Here is a 15,160-nt window from a genome sequence, read left to right on the forward strand (position 1 = left end):
TCCTACTATGGGCAAATGGGATTGATGTAGATCAGGGGTCGGCAACCTTGTTCTGCATAGGGGCCAGGATGCATGTCTGTGAGCAGATGGCGGTCCACATCCTTATCTCCTGCCCTTCGAGGACGCCACCCGGAGCACTGGCCCCTAGTTACGGGCGCTCACGAACATGACGCACCTACGGACCATTGCCTTGGCTCTGTCCTGAAGGCGGTGGCTCAAATACTCATACTCACTTGTCCCCGGCCTATTGGCAACCCCGATCCTGACAGTGAAGCCCAGACACAGAAGGTGCGCGGCAGGATGCGGTATAGCCGGAGCTCGGCGGCTCTGCCATTGCGGCCGCCAGCGCAGGCTCCCTTGCATCATCGCGCCTGGGTGCCGCGGCCTCGGGCCCGGGAGGTACCGGCGATGACGGACGGCTGCGGGCCGGATGATTACGGGGGGGGAAATATGCCTGCAGGCCGGATAATTTCAGGTTACGGGCCGCAATCGACCCGAGGGCCGTAGGTTGCCGACCCCTGATGTAGATGAACTTAAAGCTTGTTGACATGGACATGGTGAACCTGTTCCCATGCTGTTTCACCCTATGACTGTATACATTAAAGAGTCCATATAATTTCAAATGTGTCTTTTAATTCCTCTTACTGCAATATATAACCTTGGATATATAAACTGCAGGTCTGCTGCAACTCTCAGCTCTTTTAAATCTAGACTGAAGACATTTCTGTTTGCCACTGCCTTTCAGTAAACAATACAATTTATTAATTACCTATACTGCACTGTAACTTCTATTCCTGGTTTTATTCTATTTTAAATATTTTATTTGATTGCTTTTAATTTTGTCATTATTTTATCTGAATAATCTAATAATCGTTTTACATCTAAATGTCATTTTATATGTGTTTCTTTCAAATGCTTTAAATGTTTTATGTAAAGCACTTTGAATTACCTTGTTGTTGAAAGGTGCTATACAAATAAACTTGCCTTGCCTTGACTTTCACACAATAAATGGGATTTCCCAAGTTTTTTGACGATTTGCACAACATCATTGTATTAATACAGGTTTTAAATGGCCTCATGGCAGCATGCTCTTCTGCCTATTTTCATGTCATCAGCACCACAAGCTTTTAGTATATTCAGTCAATAATTGAGTGCTAAAGACTGATCTTTGAAAGTATTCTACTATTTACTTTTCCAGTCTGGGAAACGCCCATTTATTCTGATTGTCATTCCAATTGTAATCAACTTCCCTCACACTCTTTCCTTTCATAAAATCGCGTCTTGTTTTTATATTTTAGACTCTTATCATCTTCCCAGCAACCGATGTTAAATGAACAAGTGTAGAGCCTTTTGTTTTCCCTCTCCTTTTCAACAAGAAATTTCCATTTGGCTAATACCCTCCCAGAACTCTGAATGTTGTCAACTTTAACCAATGGTTCTGCTAGCTCTCCAGCCATTTACTTTAAAAGCCTTAATTGTTGACCATTGGATCCTGGTAATTTATCTATCTTTAGTTTGATTAGTCTTTCCGAAACATTGTCTCTTATGATATGGGATCGTTATAAGTTTTTCCATGCCATTTAAATGTTTTAATTTCCTTTTTATTTATTTCTCTCTCTTCGCTATCTATCATATCTTTCTTCCGTCATCCTTAGCAGGTTTTTCCATGTTTTTTCGGTGTCCCTCTTCCTGTGTTTTTATTTGAAATCAGTTGTGACCATATTCTAATTTTGCCTTTCATGCCATTTTTACCCTTTTCAATCTTGTGTGCTGCAGTTTTCTTTGATGCTCCCTTTGTCATTTTTCTTTTTAAGTTTTTTTGACCCATGTATGAAGTATTTACCAGTTTTATTTGATAATTATTTGACTCTGGCTTTATTTTAGTACGGGAAAGAAACACAATTGCTTCATGTCTTTAAAGAGGATTTTATATTAGTTAATCAATCCATGAAAAGGCAGAAAAATGAAAAGAGCGGAACAAACAAAACAAGTCCACGGCAGGAAACAGGTATAAAGTCTTGTTTAGTGTTATCTGTTTACATATTTTTGGGGGGAAATCTCAAACCTGAATATGCTGGAAATCTGAACAAAACCCCCAAATAATGGAAACATTCAGCATGTTACGCAATATTTATGGAAACAGAAAATATTTTTAATGTTTCAAGACAAAGACCATGAGAACTGAATAAAATGAGAACTCGAGCTAGAATTAAGTTGCAGATAGGTTGGGAGTGGTATAGAATAGCTAGTGACTATCTCTGATGGAGTGTAGCCAAGGTTGCCGATATGATCCCAATGTTTAGGAAGTCATCTAGTTAATACATATTGGAGAGAAGTTAAAGAGAGAGGAAATAGAAATACTTGGCAAAGCTGTGAAATGCAGGTCAGAACAATTGCAAAAAATTTATACAAAAAGAGAATTCTGAGAAATCCCAGCACATCAGGTGGAGAGTAAAACATCAATTAATATTAAAGATGGATACAGTTTCAACACAATTGGTCAGTTCTGATAAAAAATTGAATTGGGGGAAATTATTGAATTTGATTTTGACTCCCCAAAACTGCAACTTCCCCACTCAGTAGATGTGCTGCTCCTCATACATATGTTGGTCCTTGGTGGAACAGTGTAGGAGGCCACAAACAAATATAACGGAGAGGAATGGAAAATAAAGTAACAAGCAACAGGCTGAGTATTTCCAGCATTTTCTGTTTTTGTTATATTTTTGCCTTAGAGGTGCTTTTGAAACCATAATAAATTTTGATGATATGTGTGATTTTTCTTTGTTTACTGTGTTTTTTATTACTTTGCTTTCCAACACCATGGAATTGAAAGTATCATCTGTTGCACTTACTGTGGACTCATGATCCTTAAATTCTAATGGGCCCAGGTCAAACATTGATAAGTAAATTTCCTCCTTAGTACTGACAATATTTTCTCAGTGAATATATTGATATCATCTCTGTTGAACAGTAGTTGGAATAAGTACCTGTGAGTAGCAAACAAAGATAATAGTAAGTGCAGAATGTCAAGATCCCCACCAAACGTGAGACCTGAAAGTCAAAATTGTCTGACTGGGTCTGAGGGAGGTGATGAGAAAACTAGTAGTGATAAGGTAGTAATAGGATTCTGCATGCCCACAGTGATTCCCTGGAATTCTCTGTAGAAAATATTCTGACAGGATGCATCTCTGCTTGGTACGGCTACTGCTCTGAAGCTGCAGAGCGTGGTGAAACCACAGACAATGGTGAACACAAAGTTAACATCCTTATCAATCTACTTGTTGTAGATGCTTTTGTCGATGCCATTGTGGTGGGAGGCCCACGGCAAATAAAACGCATCTTTACATCGAGGAAGCTATCAAGGATATTGATTTGTGCAGCGGTATCATTCTATACTGGTGGATAGTTTAACAGATATTCGGAGGAGGATGCCTCATGAGCATCTCCAGTGCCAACAATACGATGGCCTAATATGAGAGTGCAAAACACAAAGCTGGAATAATTTAACCATCTTTAGTCTGAAATACTAAGTCAACGATCATCCAAACTGCCATTTGGAGACCAGTCTAACTGATTTACTTGACTCACTGTGACATTAACAAACTACTGAGAGCACTGGATACAACTAAGGCATTGTAATCAGGCATCACTTCAGTTATGGAGCTACAGATAGTCACCACAACGTTTTGCCTCTAGCCAAACTTAAAATACAATTACAAAACTCACACCTGCCAAATCAAGTGTAAAATTACCTTGATTTTCTTCTAATGGCTAGAGTAATTTAATCTTGCTCATTATTCGCAAATTAGTCATTAGCAAAATAATGACAGATGTTGTTGAAAGTACTATCAAGCAAGGTTTATTCACCAGTGTTACTAACTGATGACCAAGGCTGGGGAACCAAAGGCTTCCCTGCAGTCTTAATCCAGAATGGTCAAAGGAGCTAAATTCAGGAGATGAAGTGGGAGCAGTGGTATTTGTATTGTCAGTACTTGTGGAGAGAAAAAAAACATAGTTGACAACGGATTGTTGATTTCTGATGGAAAGTCCATCAGAAGTTGAAATCAATGCACAACATTGCACATATGGCCTCCAGAGTCATTTGTGTAATGAGTTCAACGGATTCACCACCCTCTAGCCATAGAAATTCCACTCTGTCTCCATTTTGAAATTCCACTCTATCTCCTTTTATTTTGAGGCTGTTCCCTCTGGCTCTGGGCTCTCCATTACAGAAAACATTATTTCCACTCTATCCAGGCTGTAAAGGTTTTGAAGGATCACTCAGGCAAAGGTTTTTCATGTAATACTCAGAAGTGAGATGCCCCTGTAGTTGTTGCAATCACGGCAATCTCCCTTGTCCTTATACAGTGTGATGATGTTAACGTTACACGTGTCTTGAGGGACATTTATGGTTATTGGGGGGCAAATAACCTCTGTCTAGGACATTATTACAAGAGATGCTATATCCAACCACTTTGTCACTTTATTAATAATCTTCCCTTCAGGAGATGTTCTTGGTGAAGGATCTATTTCCGTGCTGTATAACTCTGTGACTATATGATTGATCCATGTTTGGCTCTAATGATATCTCTGCCATTTGGCACCTAGATGAATCATTTACCTTGCATATTGTAAATTGTTGGATATTTTCACCCAAACCCTCCCTATGTTAAGTAGTTTGTGTTTTAACAATTTGAATCAAAAGGTATTGACTGTATTTTTATTTACATTTTGTAAGCACCATTGGATTATTTCACCAGTTCAGTTAATGCCCTTTTGTCTCAGCAATGTATAGTACGTACAATGCACTATATAACCAATCTCTATTAACTTACAGAAAAGCCACAACATGGATTTTCCGAAAAATTCTTTTTGGTAGTGATTGAGCATAAACAGAACAGCCAATCGCTATTGCATATGTGGCATTTACACCTGAAATCCGATCCAATCTCCATTGGTAGGTGCCTTTGAAAAGTTGCATTGAATGTAGAAATTCCATAGCGTGCAGTTTAACAATTGAAGGTTAACAAACATTATGCCTGAATGTTGGTCTTTGCTTTTCCATGCTAATGTAAAAGATCAGTTCTGGCAACCTTCAAATATTAACTGTTTTAATCATTGGAAAAAACAAACAATGCCTCAATGGAACCTGAGATGAAGGGCAATCGATTCATTCCAAAGGCATAGTGCTCCAAATAATCTTGATGTGCTAATTTTAGGCTACTTTTATTTTAATGTCACTATTGCAACCCACTCATTTTTCAATGTCTCAGATGAGATGAACAGACGAGGACAACATTCTCTGTGGAAAAACTCAATGTCTTTAAACTAACTGTAAGAAGGGAATAAAATCCAATATCTGCACTGTTTGGTGTTGCACATGGTAGACATGAATGCTGCACTCAGTGAGTTAAACAAGATGGGACTTGGTCTTTTGGTCATGCTCTCCCAAATGTACTAACCTTATAAGAATATTAAGATAGAATCTTGCTGGACATCAAGACGGTGTATTTCTTGAGGGTATATTGTAGAACATTTGGCAGAGCCAAGATTGGCTTCAGTACAAATGATTGAACAACAGATTCCCATAAGAATCGCCATTTTGAATTTGTCCATTGTTAAGATTCTAACAGAAACATAAAATATATGTTGACAAAAATGTATTTAACCCACTTTTTTTTAACTTTAGTCTCCCACCTGTTCACTTATCCCATGGAACATCTACTTAGATCTAAAGTTAATTTATTTTATTCTGTTTCATCAAACTTGTCTTTCTGATATGAGCCTGTAAAATATAATAACATTTCTTGACCTCAGAGCAAAATGTGTAAAAAGATTATGATAATGTTTGCAATATTACAGTTTAATGTAATCAATGGATTTTTTTTAGATCACTCCACTAAGAATTCTTTGGTGCCTCCAGAGGAACAGAATGGCCCTTCCTCTGAAAAGATATATTCACCTTTCTTCAAAAAATATCAGGCTTGTAAAGCAAATTTACAAAGCGCCAGTCGACTTGCTCTCATCTCAACAAGAGTTTATAGCCGAGAGTTACCTCTGCCAGAAGGTGTTGAAATTATTCGAGCCACTCCCTCTGCAGGTTAGTTTGTGCTCAGTTGCTAAAATGAAAAATGGTTCTTTAACTGTATTTGTTTTACAAACTAACTGTGAGTAGAAATAAATGTTAAGCTTGAATCTCTATATAACTTGTCAAATACAAGATAAATGTGTTCTCTGTGATAAATGTCTGAAATAAACGACGACAACGCCGAAAACTCTATCAATGTATGATAAATAATGTTGGATTAACAAGTTGGGTTCTTTTATTGCTCTCTCCAGAAATTCTCTTTCAGATAAAGTATTAAACTAACCCATTTCCATGGGAAAGTAAGTGATCTGATTCGATGGTACTGGCGTCAAAAGAAACAGGAGGGATTTTTCACCCTCTGACCAACATTCATCACAGAGAGGACACCAAAAAAAACCTCCCACTCCTGTCATCGTGACATCCCACTTTGTATATTGTTATGTGCAGGTTAACTGTTAATGTTGCCAACATTGTTTTAATGACTTCAAAAATACTATAAAAAATAGCTACTAATTGGGGGGAAAATTAGGTTCCAAACGATTCTACAGTAGTGAAATGTTTTTTTCATCTTTAATTATTTCCCATGGACTCACAGAAATGTGAAAATGAGTAAATACAGTAAGAAATAAGATATAAGTAGTGCATTAAAGATTTGAGGGAATCCATAAGCTTTTACCATATTTTACAATACAGGCAGTCCCTGACTTGCATAAGGATTACATACCATAAACCCTTGCGCAAGTCAGATTTTATGTAAATCTGAATCACTATCCCCATCCACTGCCCAAAATAACTGACAGAGTATTAACCATCTTCGCTACATCCAGGGCACTTTCTGCGGCGCGCAGTCTTTTGGGTGAGCACCGCCATCATTGTCAGCTTGTTGCCGATATAAAGTTGAATGACCATACAGTGTTGTGGAAATTACAAACTGGCTTGATTGCACCAGGGACTAAGTACAGAATTGTTTGCGTAACTGCAAGTTTGCGTAAGACGCCTATTGCGCAAGTCAGGAATTGTCGGTCAAGAAGGGGAAAGAATATTACTTTTTCAATGATGCCCAAAAATATTTCCCTGGTGCTAAGGGAAAGGTTGCTCAATAGTCTATCTGTTTCAGTGCAGCTTCCTGCAGTGAGCAATTGTGGAAAAACCAACCAGGCTTTTCAGCCAAACCGATTGAAGAATTCCTGGAGAGGCAAATTATTTAAACAAGACACAAGGAACTAAAGATGAAGGAATCTTGAATAATCCACAGTGCTGGAGTAACCCAATGGGTCAGACAGCCCAAAGAAGAATCCCCACCAGAAGCACAGCCTATCCATGTCCTGCAGAAATGCTGCTGGACCAGCTAGGATACTCCAGCACTTTGTTTTATTACAATAAGAAAATATAAATTGGGTTTCCATCGGATACAGAAAGTAAAATTGAATATTAGGAAATACAGGTGGGGTTTGGAGAGAAAAATTAAGGAGAAAGAAAGCTTTTTTAATTTTATTTTTTCCAAAGGAATTCAGCACTCATTAACCAGTTTTGACAAGGAATCTTTGATCTCAAGTTAATTTTATTTTCTTTCCACAGAAACGTGCCGACTAGCTGATCATTTCCAGAATTTTCATTAGTTATAGGAACTGCTATAAAAATACACAAAGACTTGGCCTCTACAGCTGTCTATGGCAGAGGTTTAGGTTTATAATTTGTCACGTGTACCGAAATACAGTAAAAAGCTTTGTTTTGCATGTTATCTAAACAGACCAGTTATTCTATCCACAAATACAATCGTCATACTCGTACAATAGAGCAAAAGGCTCCATTTGTTCTGTTTTTGTTTCAAATATGCAGCGTTTGTAGTTTTTTTTCAATTTGGTACTCATTAATTTGTAAACTAAATGTTATAATCTGCCTTTGGACAAGTATCTCAAGCCTATAACATTGCATTCTGTTGAAGGTCGACTCTTTCAACACGAAATGCAATACTATAGTCTATGATGAAGCAGGATTACCTGACAGCTTCCAGCTTGGCAGAAAGTATCTAGAGATTGGTCAGAAAATTGTCACCATAACCTCATAATATGGGATTTTAATTTCCTATGATTTAAGTATTGAAGAACCTAAGCAAATAAATAAGGGACCAATGAGGCGGCTGCAGTCATAATTAGAAATATCATTGGTATAGAAAGCAACAAGATAGAATGGCAAAAAAGATCATACCAAGGCCAATTTTATTAGAGCCACAACAAAATACAGATGTTGGAATCTTGCATAGAGCTTAAATGTACTGGAGTAATTTGGTGGGGCATGCAGCATCTCTGGAAGATGTGGATAGGTGACGTTTTGTGTTTGGACCCCTCTTCAGACAATTTTAAGAGGCTGAGGTATGGTTTGCAAAGGTCAAATCAACAGCTACTTGAAGATAGCAGTGTAAGTGCAGTGGAAAACAGTCAAAGTGGAATAGTGAAGACTCAAAACAAATATATCTATTAATACAAATTTAAGACCTCCCTACCCCAAGGATATCAAGAACACAATGCAGCTGAATTAAAAACACAAAACCAATTAAAACTGAAAATCTGCTGGAACGTAAACCGTGAAGAGATGAAAGTACAGAAATTAGGAAGACAAAAATATTGATAAATAAAATGACAGGGAGGGGAGGGGAAAGAAGAGGGAGGGTAAAGAGGAGGGGTGTGTAGGAGAATAGGGGTAGGAAGTGGGATGGCGAGGTGCATTTGCGGAGGATTGCCGTGACTCGCGTCACAACGGGGATCTCTGGCGTCACAACAGGAACCCCTCAGCCGCGCATGTGCAGATGCGGACTATGGGTGAGTGGTGGAATATTGCGTTGGGTGACTGGGCCCCAACGGGTCCGCACCTGGTCTAATGATTTTATACACCTCTCTAAGATCACATTCTTTTCTACATTCTTTCCAGCTTAGTGACACCCTTCCTATGGCAGGGTGATCAAAATTGAATACAGTACTCCAGGTGTGGCCGCACCAATATCTTGTACAATTATAATGTGATGTCCTAACTTGTATATCCAATACACTGATCGGATGTACCAAATGCCACCTTTACCACCCAAACTATCTGGGATACCACTTTCAATGAACAATGCAGCTATACGCTAAGATCTCTCTGCTCTACAACACTCTGCAGGGCCCTACCATTCACTATGAAGATCCTGCCCATGTTTAACTTCACAAAATACAACACTTATCTGCATTAATTTCCATTTGCCATTCCTCAGCCCATTTGCCCAGCGGATCAAGAGCCTGCTGTGACTTTTGTTAACCATCCTCACTATCTACAGTACCACCTTCTTTGTGTCATCTGCAAACTTACTAATCATGCCCTATACATTCTCAACCAAATCGTTGATATAAACGGAAACAGCAATGGGCCCAGCACTGATCCCTGAGGCAGACCACTCATCACAATGCTCCTGTGCGAAAAACACTACTACTCTCCAGCTCACAACATAGCCTTTGTCTTTTCCTGTATTCTTTTTTTTTGTTATGGAGATTTACAAAGATGTTGCTAGGGCCAGGAAAAACCTTCTAGGCAGAGGTTATTTTCTTTGGAACAAAATATATTGAGGGACATTCAATTGAGGTGTTTACGGTTCAGAAAAGAATGGCAAAGGACCTTATCACCTTCTGAAGAAGCAGGGTCCCGACACAAAATAGTATCTATCTATGTTCTCCAGAGATGCTGCCTGATCCATTGAGTTTTGTCAGTATTTTGTGTCTTTTTTTTGGTAAACCAGCATCTGCAGTTCCTTTTTATTACATTATGACCTATTTTCTTAATGGTTAGATCAATGAAGAGCCATAGATTTAAGTTAGTTAAGATAAGGTTGCGAGTAGAGAAAAAAAAAATCACTTAATGAATAATGGAATTAGTTGCCTGACAGAGTTAGATGCTGAAACCCTCCACATTTAGAAAATGCAATGACGTACACTTGGGAAAGCTTAGCAGGTCCTTCCTGGGTTATGAAAACCCAAATTAAGAACAACAATGAATGAGCATTTGGGAGACTGGATGAATAGAGATGGATTTGCCAATTGTTGCAGGGCTTCAAGCAACTTCTGTCTGGTGGAAATGGGCCATTTCCAGCTGTCTTCTTTTACAACCCCCACCCCGATCCGTGGCTCTGTGAACTCTGTCTCCATTTAAACTGGTGACTGGAATGTGAAAAGGATCTGCAGTTGATTGCCTTCAGATTAAGCTATGGGGCACTTTAAAAGTTACTGTCAATTAACAAAGCAGATCTCTTGCATTCTTTCTGCCGTGTATTAGCAGCTTCAGTACTCATCATTATCGTTGAGTGAAAAATATCCTGTAGGAAAGGCATCTCCACTTATAACATGAGATTCAATATGAAATAGGGCCATGTTATGGATAGTTTTCTTTGAACTGAACACCTCCATAATGTGAGTCACCTGTATTAGACCTGGGTCTTTCTTGATTGTATGGATGCACACAAAACACTTGATTGCTCATATTGCACACTGTTTTTGAAGACTTTTGTCCCCTTTCTGCATACCTACAATTAATACCGAGGCTGTAAAACTAAAACAGTATCCACATAACTTTAGATTTATAACTGCAAGTTTGTAAGTTAGATGTGATTTCATTGAGGTGTATTCTGATCAAATTTTAAATGTGCAAAATTGAAGTGGTTTTGTGTTATTAAACTGAAAGCAGTGTTTGTTTACTTCATTAATATTTTTGATATTTTCTTTCTTCATACTACAGGGCACCTGAGTTCCTCATCAGTTCACCCAGCATGTCTTGCTCCGTATCTTCTGGCAACTTCCTGCACAGATGGAAAAGTTAGATTCTGGCGCTGTAGAGTGTCAGCTCTTCCGATGTCTTCTGCAGCTGGAGATGGTGTGGAGAATGATCTAGTTTATTCTTGGGAAGAATGGCCTCTGCTGATTGAAGAAGGACTTCAGAACAGCAGTGCAGTTACTGTACCAGGAAGGCCTGTGGATGTTTGCTGTTCATACACAAACCGGCTGGCTGTGGCTTACAAAAAGTCTTTTCCAGTTCATGAACATTCCAGTAAGCACTTCACCATGCATGTGGGTATATTTGAATGTGAATCAACTGGAGCCTCTCAATGGATTCATGAACAAACAATACACTTGGATGACTTTAGTCACACAGGTCCAATTTTGGACCCAAGAATCAGCATTGATAGTAACCTAGTCCTTCATAATAAATATCGTTTACATTTCAACAGTGATTATCAAATGACATTTGATGCAAAACCTTTGGTTCACTTAGACTGGGTCTCCAAGGAAGACGGATCACACATATTAACTATTGGAATTGGATCTAAACTTCTAATGTATGGGCAGGTATCTGGAATAATACAAAATCAAACAAAGAAAGAAGCACCAGCAGTTTTCTCTTTGTCTTTATGGGATAGTGCCAAAGAAGTATCTCAATCCAGATGGATTCTTCTCAGAAGTTTGGATTTGGTTTCCTCAGTGGATGGATCGTTATCGCTGCCAGTTTCTCTGTCTTGGGTGCGTGATGGTATCTTGGTTGTTGGTATGGATTGTGAAATGCATGTTTATTCACAGTGGCAGCCTCCTGACAAAAGTGATTCAATGATAACTGAAGCTGAAAGTGCCAGCATTCCTTCAATGGTTAGTCTAGGAAAGTGTGCTAGTACAAATGGATCCAACCAATATCTCTACAAAAAAAGCCTGGCAAGGTCAATGACAGGGCTGGCTCAAAAATTTGGTGGCAGAAAGGTTCCATTTCATTGGAATATTGAGATGGAAGACTCTGGCCTTTTTGAAGCTTCTCATGATTTATCTCCCACACTACCACAGTACCACCCGCTGCAGCTTTTGGAGTTAATGGACTTGGGTAAAATCAGGCGTGCCAAAGCCATATTGTCTCATTTAGTTAAATGTATTGCAGGCGAAGTAATCACTGTTAGTGATACTGAAACCAGCCATGAGCGACGACTCCGATCTTTGACAATTAGTGCAAGTGGCAGCACAGCCAGAGATCCTCTAACTTCAAACAAAAGTGAAAATCCTGATTACACAGAAATCGACTCCATCCCTCCTCTTCCTCTATGTGCACTTTTAGCTGCTGATGAAGACATTTCTCATACGACCTTTGAAAAGAAAATCAATTGTGCAAATTTTACAAAGAAAAATGAAAGGCATTCAACAGGAAACAACTATGATGAACTATTTGCAATGTCAAGTGTGGGTGCAGATGATCTAAATAGTTTTGATGTTGATGAAGGCAATAAGCAGAAGGTTATTGACCTTTCCCAGTATAGTCTTACCTACTTTGGTCCTGAACATGCACGAGTACTATCTAGCCATTTGCTTCATTCCAGTCTGCCTGGTCTTACCAGTATGGAACAGATGTTTTTGATGGCACTGGCAGACACTGTGGCCACCATCAGCACTGACATTGGAGAAAGCAGAGAGAGAACCCAAGGTAAAGTTATAGCTTTATTTATCTGTGAACAGTAGGGTCCACTTATTTTATGTATGCAACTGTCTGTGTGAATCACTTAATATCTCAGATTTATCAATGTTGATAAAGAAATGTATAGTTAAGTTTCGTTACAATTTGCTTTATTGCTCAAGGCAGGGTTTTAGATGTTTCATTTTATAATGTATCTCTCTATCGGTTTCCTATGCAAGATTACCAACCACACATTTCCTATTATAGCATGCAGAGAATGTGAGTACCAGTCTTTAAAAAACAGATAATGATATTGACCAAATGATGGATGCACAACCATTTGTTAAGATATATATAGTAGAACCATCTATTTGTTAATCAGATAATAATTGCAGATTGGCAAGTGATGAGTATCTCCATTGACCCAACCATTGCGACTCGTTATGTTTACCTCTGATTACAAATTCCCACTTTGTATGTACCTCTGCTTGAAATTCTGCCAAGTCATAAACTTTATGCAGTGAATTTTGCTTTGGCAGAGTGGTCATATTTTGCTATTGCCTGATTATCCTTGGTGTTATTGTATGTAAAAAAATAATAATTTGGGAAAGAACCATTGAAGTATCTTTTCAAAAGGTGTTATTGTCAAATAGGTATTTGAAAGAAGGTTGAGGCAGAGGAAGGTGTAGTGAGCCAAGGATTACTTGGAATTCTATATGGTTTCTGGAATCAGTAGAGAGAATATTACTGCAAGTTATGTTACATTTATTTTGGAAGGAAGTGAAAAAAGTAATTGATCATGGCAATGCTGACCAGACAAAAGTTATTGTTCACCGAAAGGCGCCCAATAACCAAATGGATTTTATTTCAAAGGGTACGTAAGTACTCACCCACATTGATTCCTGTAGACCAGACCAGATTTCTTTCCCTGAACGACTTGGTGACTCAATGAGGTTTTTATAGGAATCCAGTAGTTTCCATGGTCACTAATACTGATGCTTGCTTGTTATTCCAGCTGCATGTTTACTTCTGAAAATTAAAATAATTAATCAAATACAATGAAAATGTATTACTTTTGTTTATTTTTTAGGTGGAGAAACACTTGATGAATGTGGCTTAAGATTTCTTTTAGCAATGCGGCTACATACATTCCTATTAACATCACTACCACCTGTTTATCGAGCACAACTTCTTCGACAAGGTAAATTCATGAGTGCATTCAAAGTAAAGGAATGATCAGAAGTTAAATTTTTATGCAACTGAAGACAACGGCTTTTTATTCTAGTATTTTATATGTAAATAAATTATGTAAAGTGAGTTTTCTGTTGGCCATTTGTACCTAATGATGAATTAGCATTCCTATTGGTCAAATTGAAAGTTTCCGGATTTTGCAGCATCAGTGACAGCAATGCTGTCAGCATTCCCTGCCACTACTCCATGGAATTGACATCAACTTCAAGATTTTCTGTGCATGTATAGTTTAATATAGAAATCCCAAAGTTATGATTGATTTGGGGCATTTTAAAGTCTGCACTCTTTCCCATCTTGTTCGCTATAATCCAGGGACAATAACTTGGGTTAATGTGAATTTAAGCTCTTTACATGTTAGTTCTATTATACAATTCCCTGCTATTATACTTTATCACATGATTCCAAAAGTTTTAATTTATTTTATGGATTCTGTAAGTTTAAAAGTGCAGTTCATCTGGAGAAAGAACTCCAATTATTATTTTGTGCAAGGAATTCCAACATTTAGATCCAACATCAAAGAAAAATAAAATATATATTTACCGGGCAAAATCGAGGACAAATTGATGGGGGTTGTGCAATGACATTCCTATGCATCTGCTGCGCTTGTTTCATTGAAGACAAACTACCAAGCTATTAAATAAACTAATATTGCCATGTGTGTTGAAGTTTCCTCATTATTTTTCAAAATTTAGTGTGTCTTAATGACAAGAACATTTTCAAATCTTTAGCATTTGGTTTCATGTTTAAAATGTTATTAAAATGTGTTTTTTTATTTCTCATTGGCATATTGTATGTGAAAATGTCTCCATGTAATTGGCTATTTAATGGACAATGCCCGAGCAGCTTGATACCATTGATTCCTTTGAATCTGCATCAGAAAAGGGGATGTCGAAAGATGTTTGTACATCAGTGTACCTCTGCCTATCCTTAGCCCCACGTCCCCCTCCCTTTTCATCTGTGCATTAATTGCCTCATATTGTGTTTTGAATTGAATTCTGTCTTTACTTTGTGTACTAGTCATGTCTCTACTATTTATTTCATTCCCCTTACATGTTTTTCCTCTACCTGCTAAATTTTTGTAAGGTGTCCTTGAGACTCTTGAAAGGCGCCCATAAATAAAATTTATTATTATTATTATTATTATCAACGGTGAACATTATTTCTTCACTGCTGACAGCAGCTGCTGGCCACATTCCCATATAGTTGAGTAGAAACCACTGTTATAGTTGCACTGGAATAGCTTGCCTTAAAAAGAAAAGCAGTTACTTCTGGAGCATAATTCTTCAGCCTGAATCTTTGTTGGGTCTGTTTCCTTTATTATATCCAGGGCAGTCAGAAGAATCCAAATAATTTCTACTGTAATGTTGGAAACCT

The 15,160-nt window shown here is 38.1% G+C and overlaps 1 protein-coding gene across 6 annotated transcripts in view; it reads left to right on the forward strand.

Annotated features, from left to right (window-relative positions):
- The window catches only part of dmxl1 (Dmx like 1), a 240,997-nt gene that overhangs the window by 100,279 nt on the left and 125,558 nt on the right, over positions 1–15,160 (forward strand). For all 6 annotated transcript variants that reach the window (XM_033017479.1, XM_033017480.1, XM_033017481.1 and 3 more), the window contains exons 15-19: positions 1,885–2,008; positions 4,838–4,957; positions 5,891–6,100; positions 10,847–12,565; positions 13,626–13,736. In XM_033017479.1, coding sequence (XP_032873370.1) covers positions 1,885–2,008; positions 4,838–4,957; positions 5,891–6,100; positions 10,847–12,565; positions 13,626–13,736 — 2,284 coding nt within the window. The remainder of the gene's footprint in view (positions 1–1,884; positions 2,009–4,837; positions 4,958–5,890; positions 6,101–10,846; positions 12,566–13,625; positions 13,737–15,160) is intronic.

The sequence above is a fragment of the Amblyraja radiata genome, chromosome 3 (assembly GCF_010909765.2).
Source record: "Amblyraja radiata isolate CabotCenter1 chromosome 3, sAmbRad1.1.pri, whole genome shotgun sequence".
Classification (NCBI taxonomy): Eukaryota; Metazoa; Chordata; class Chondrichthyes; order Rajiformes; family Rajidae; genus Amblyraja; species Amblyraja radiata.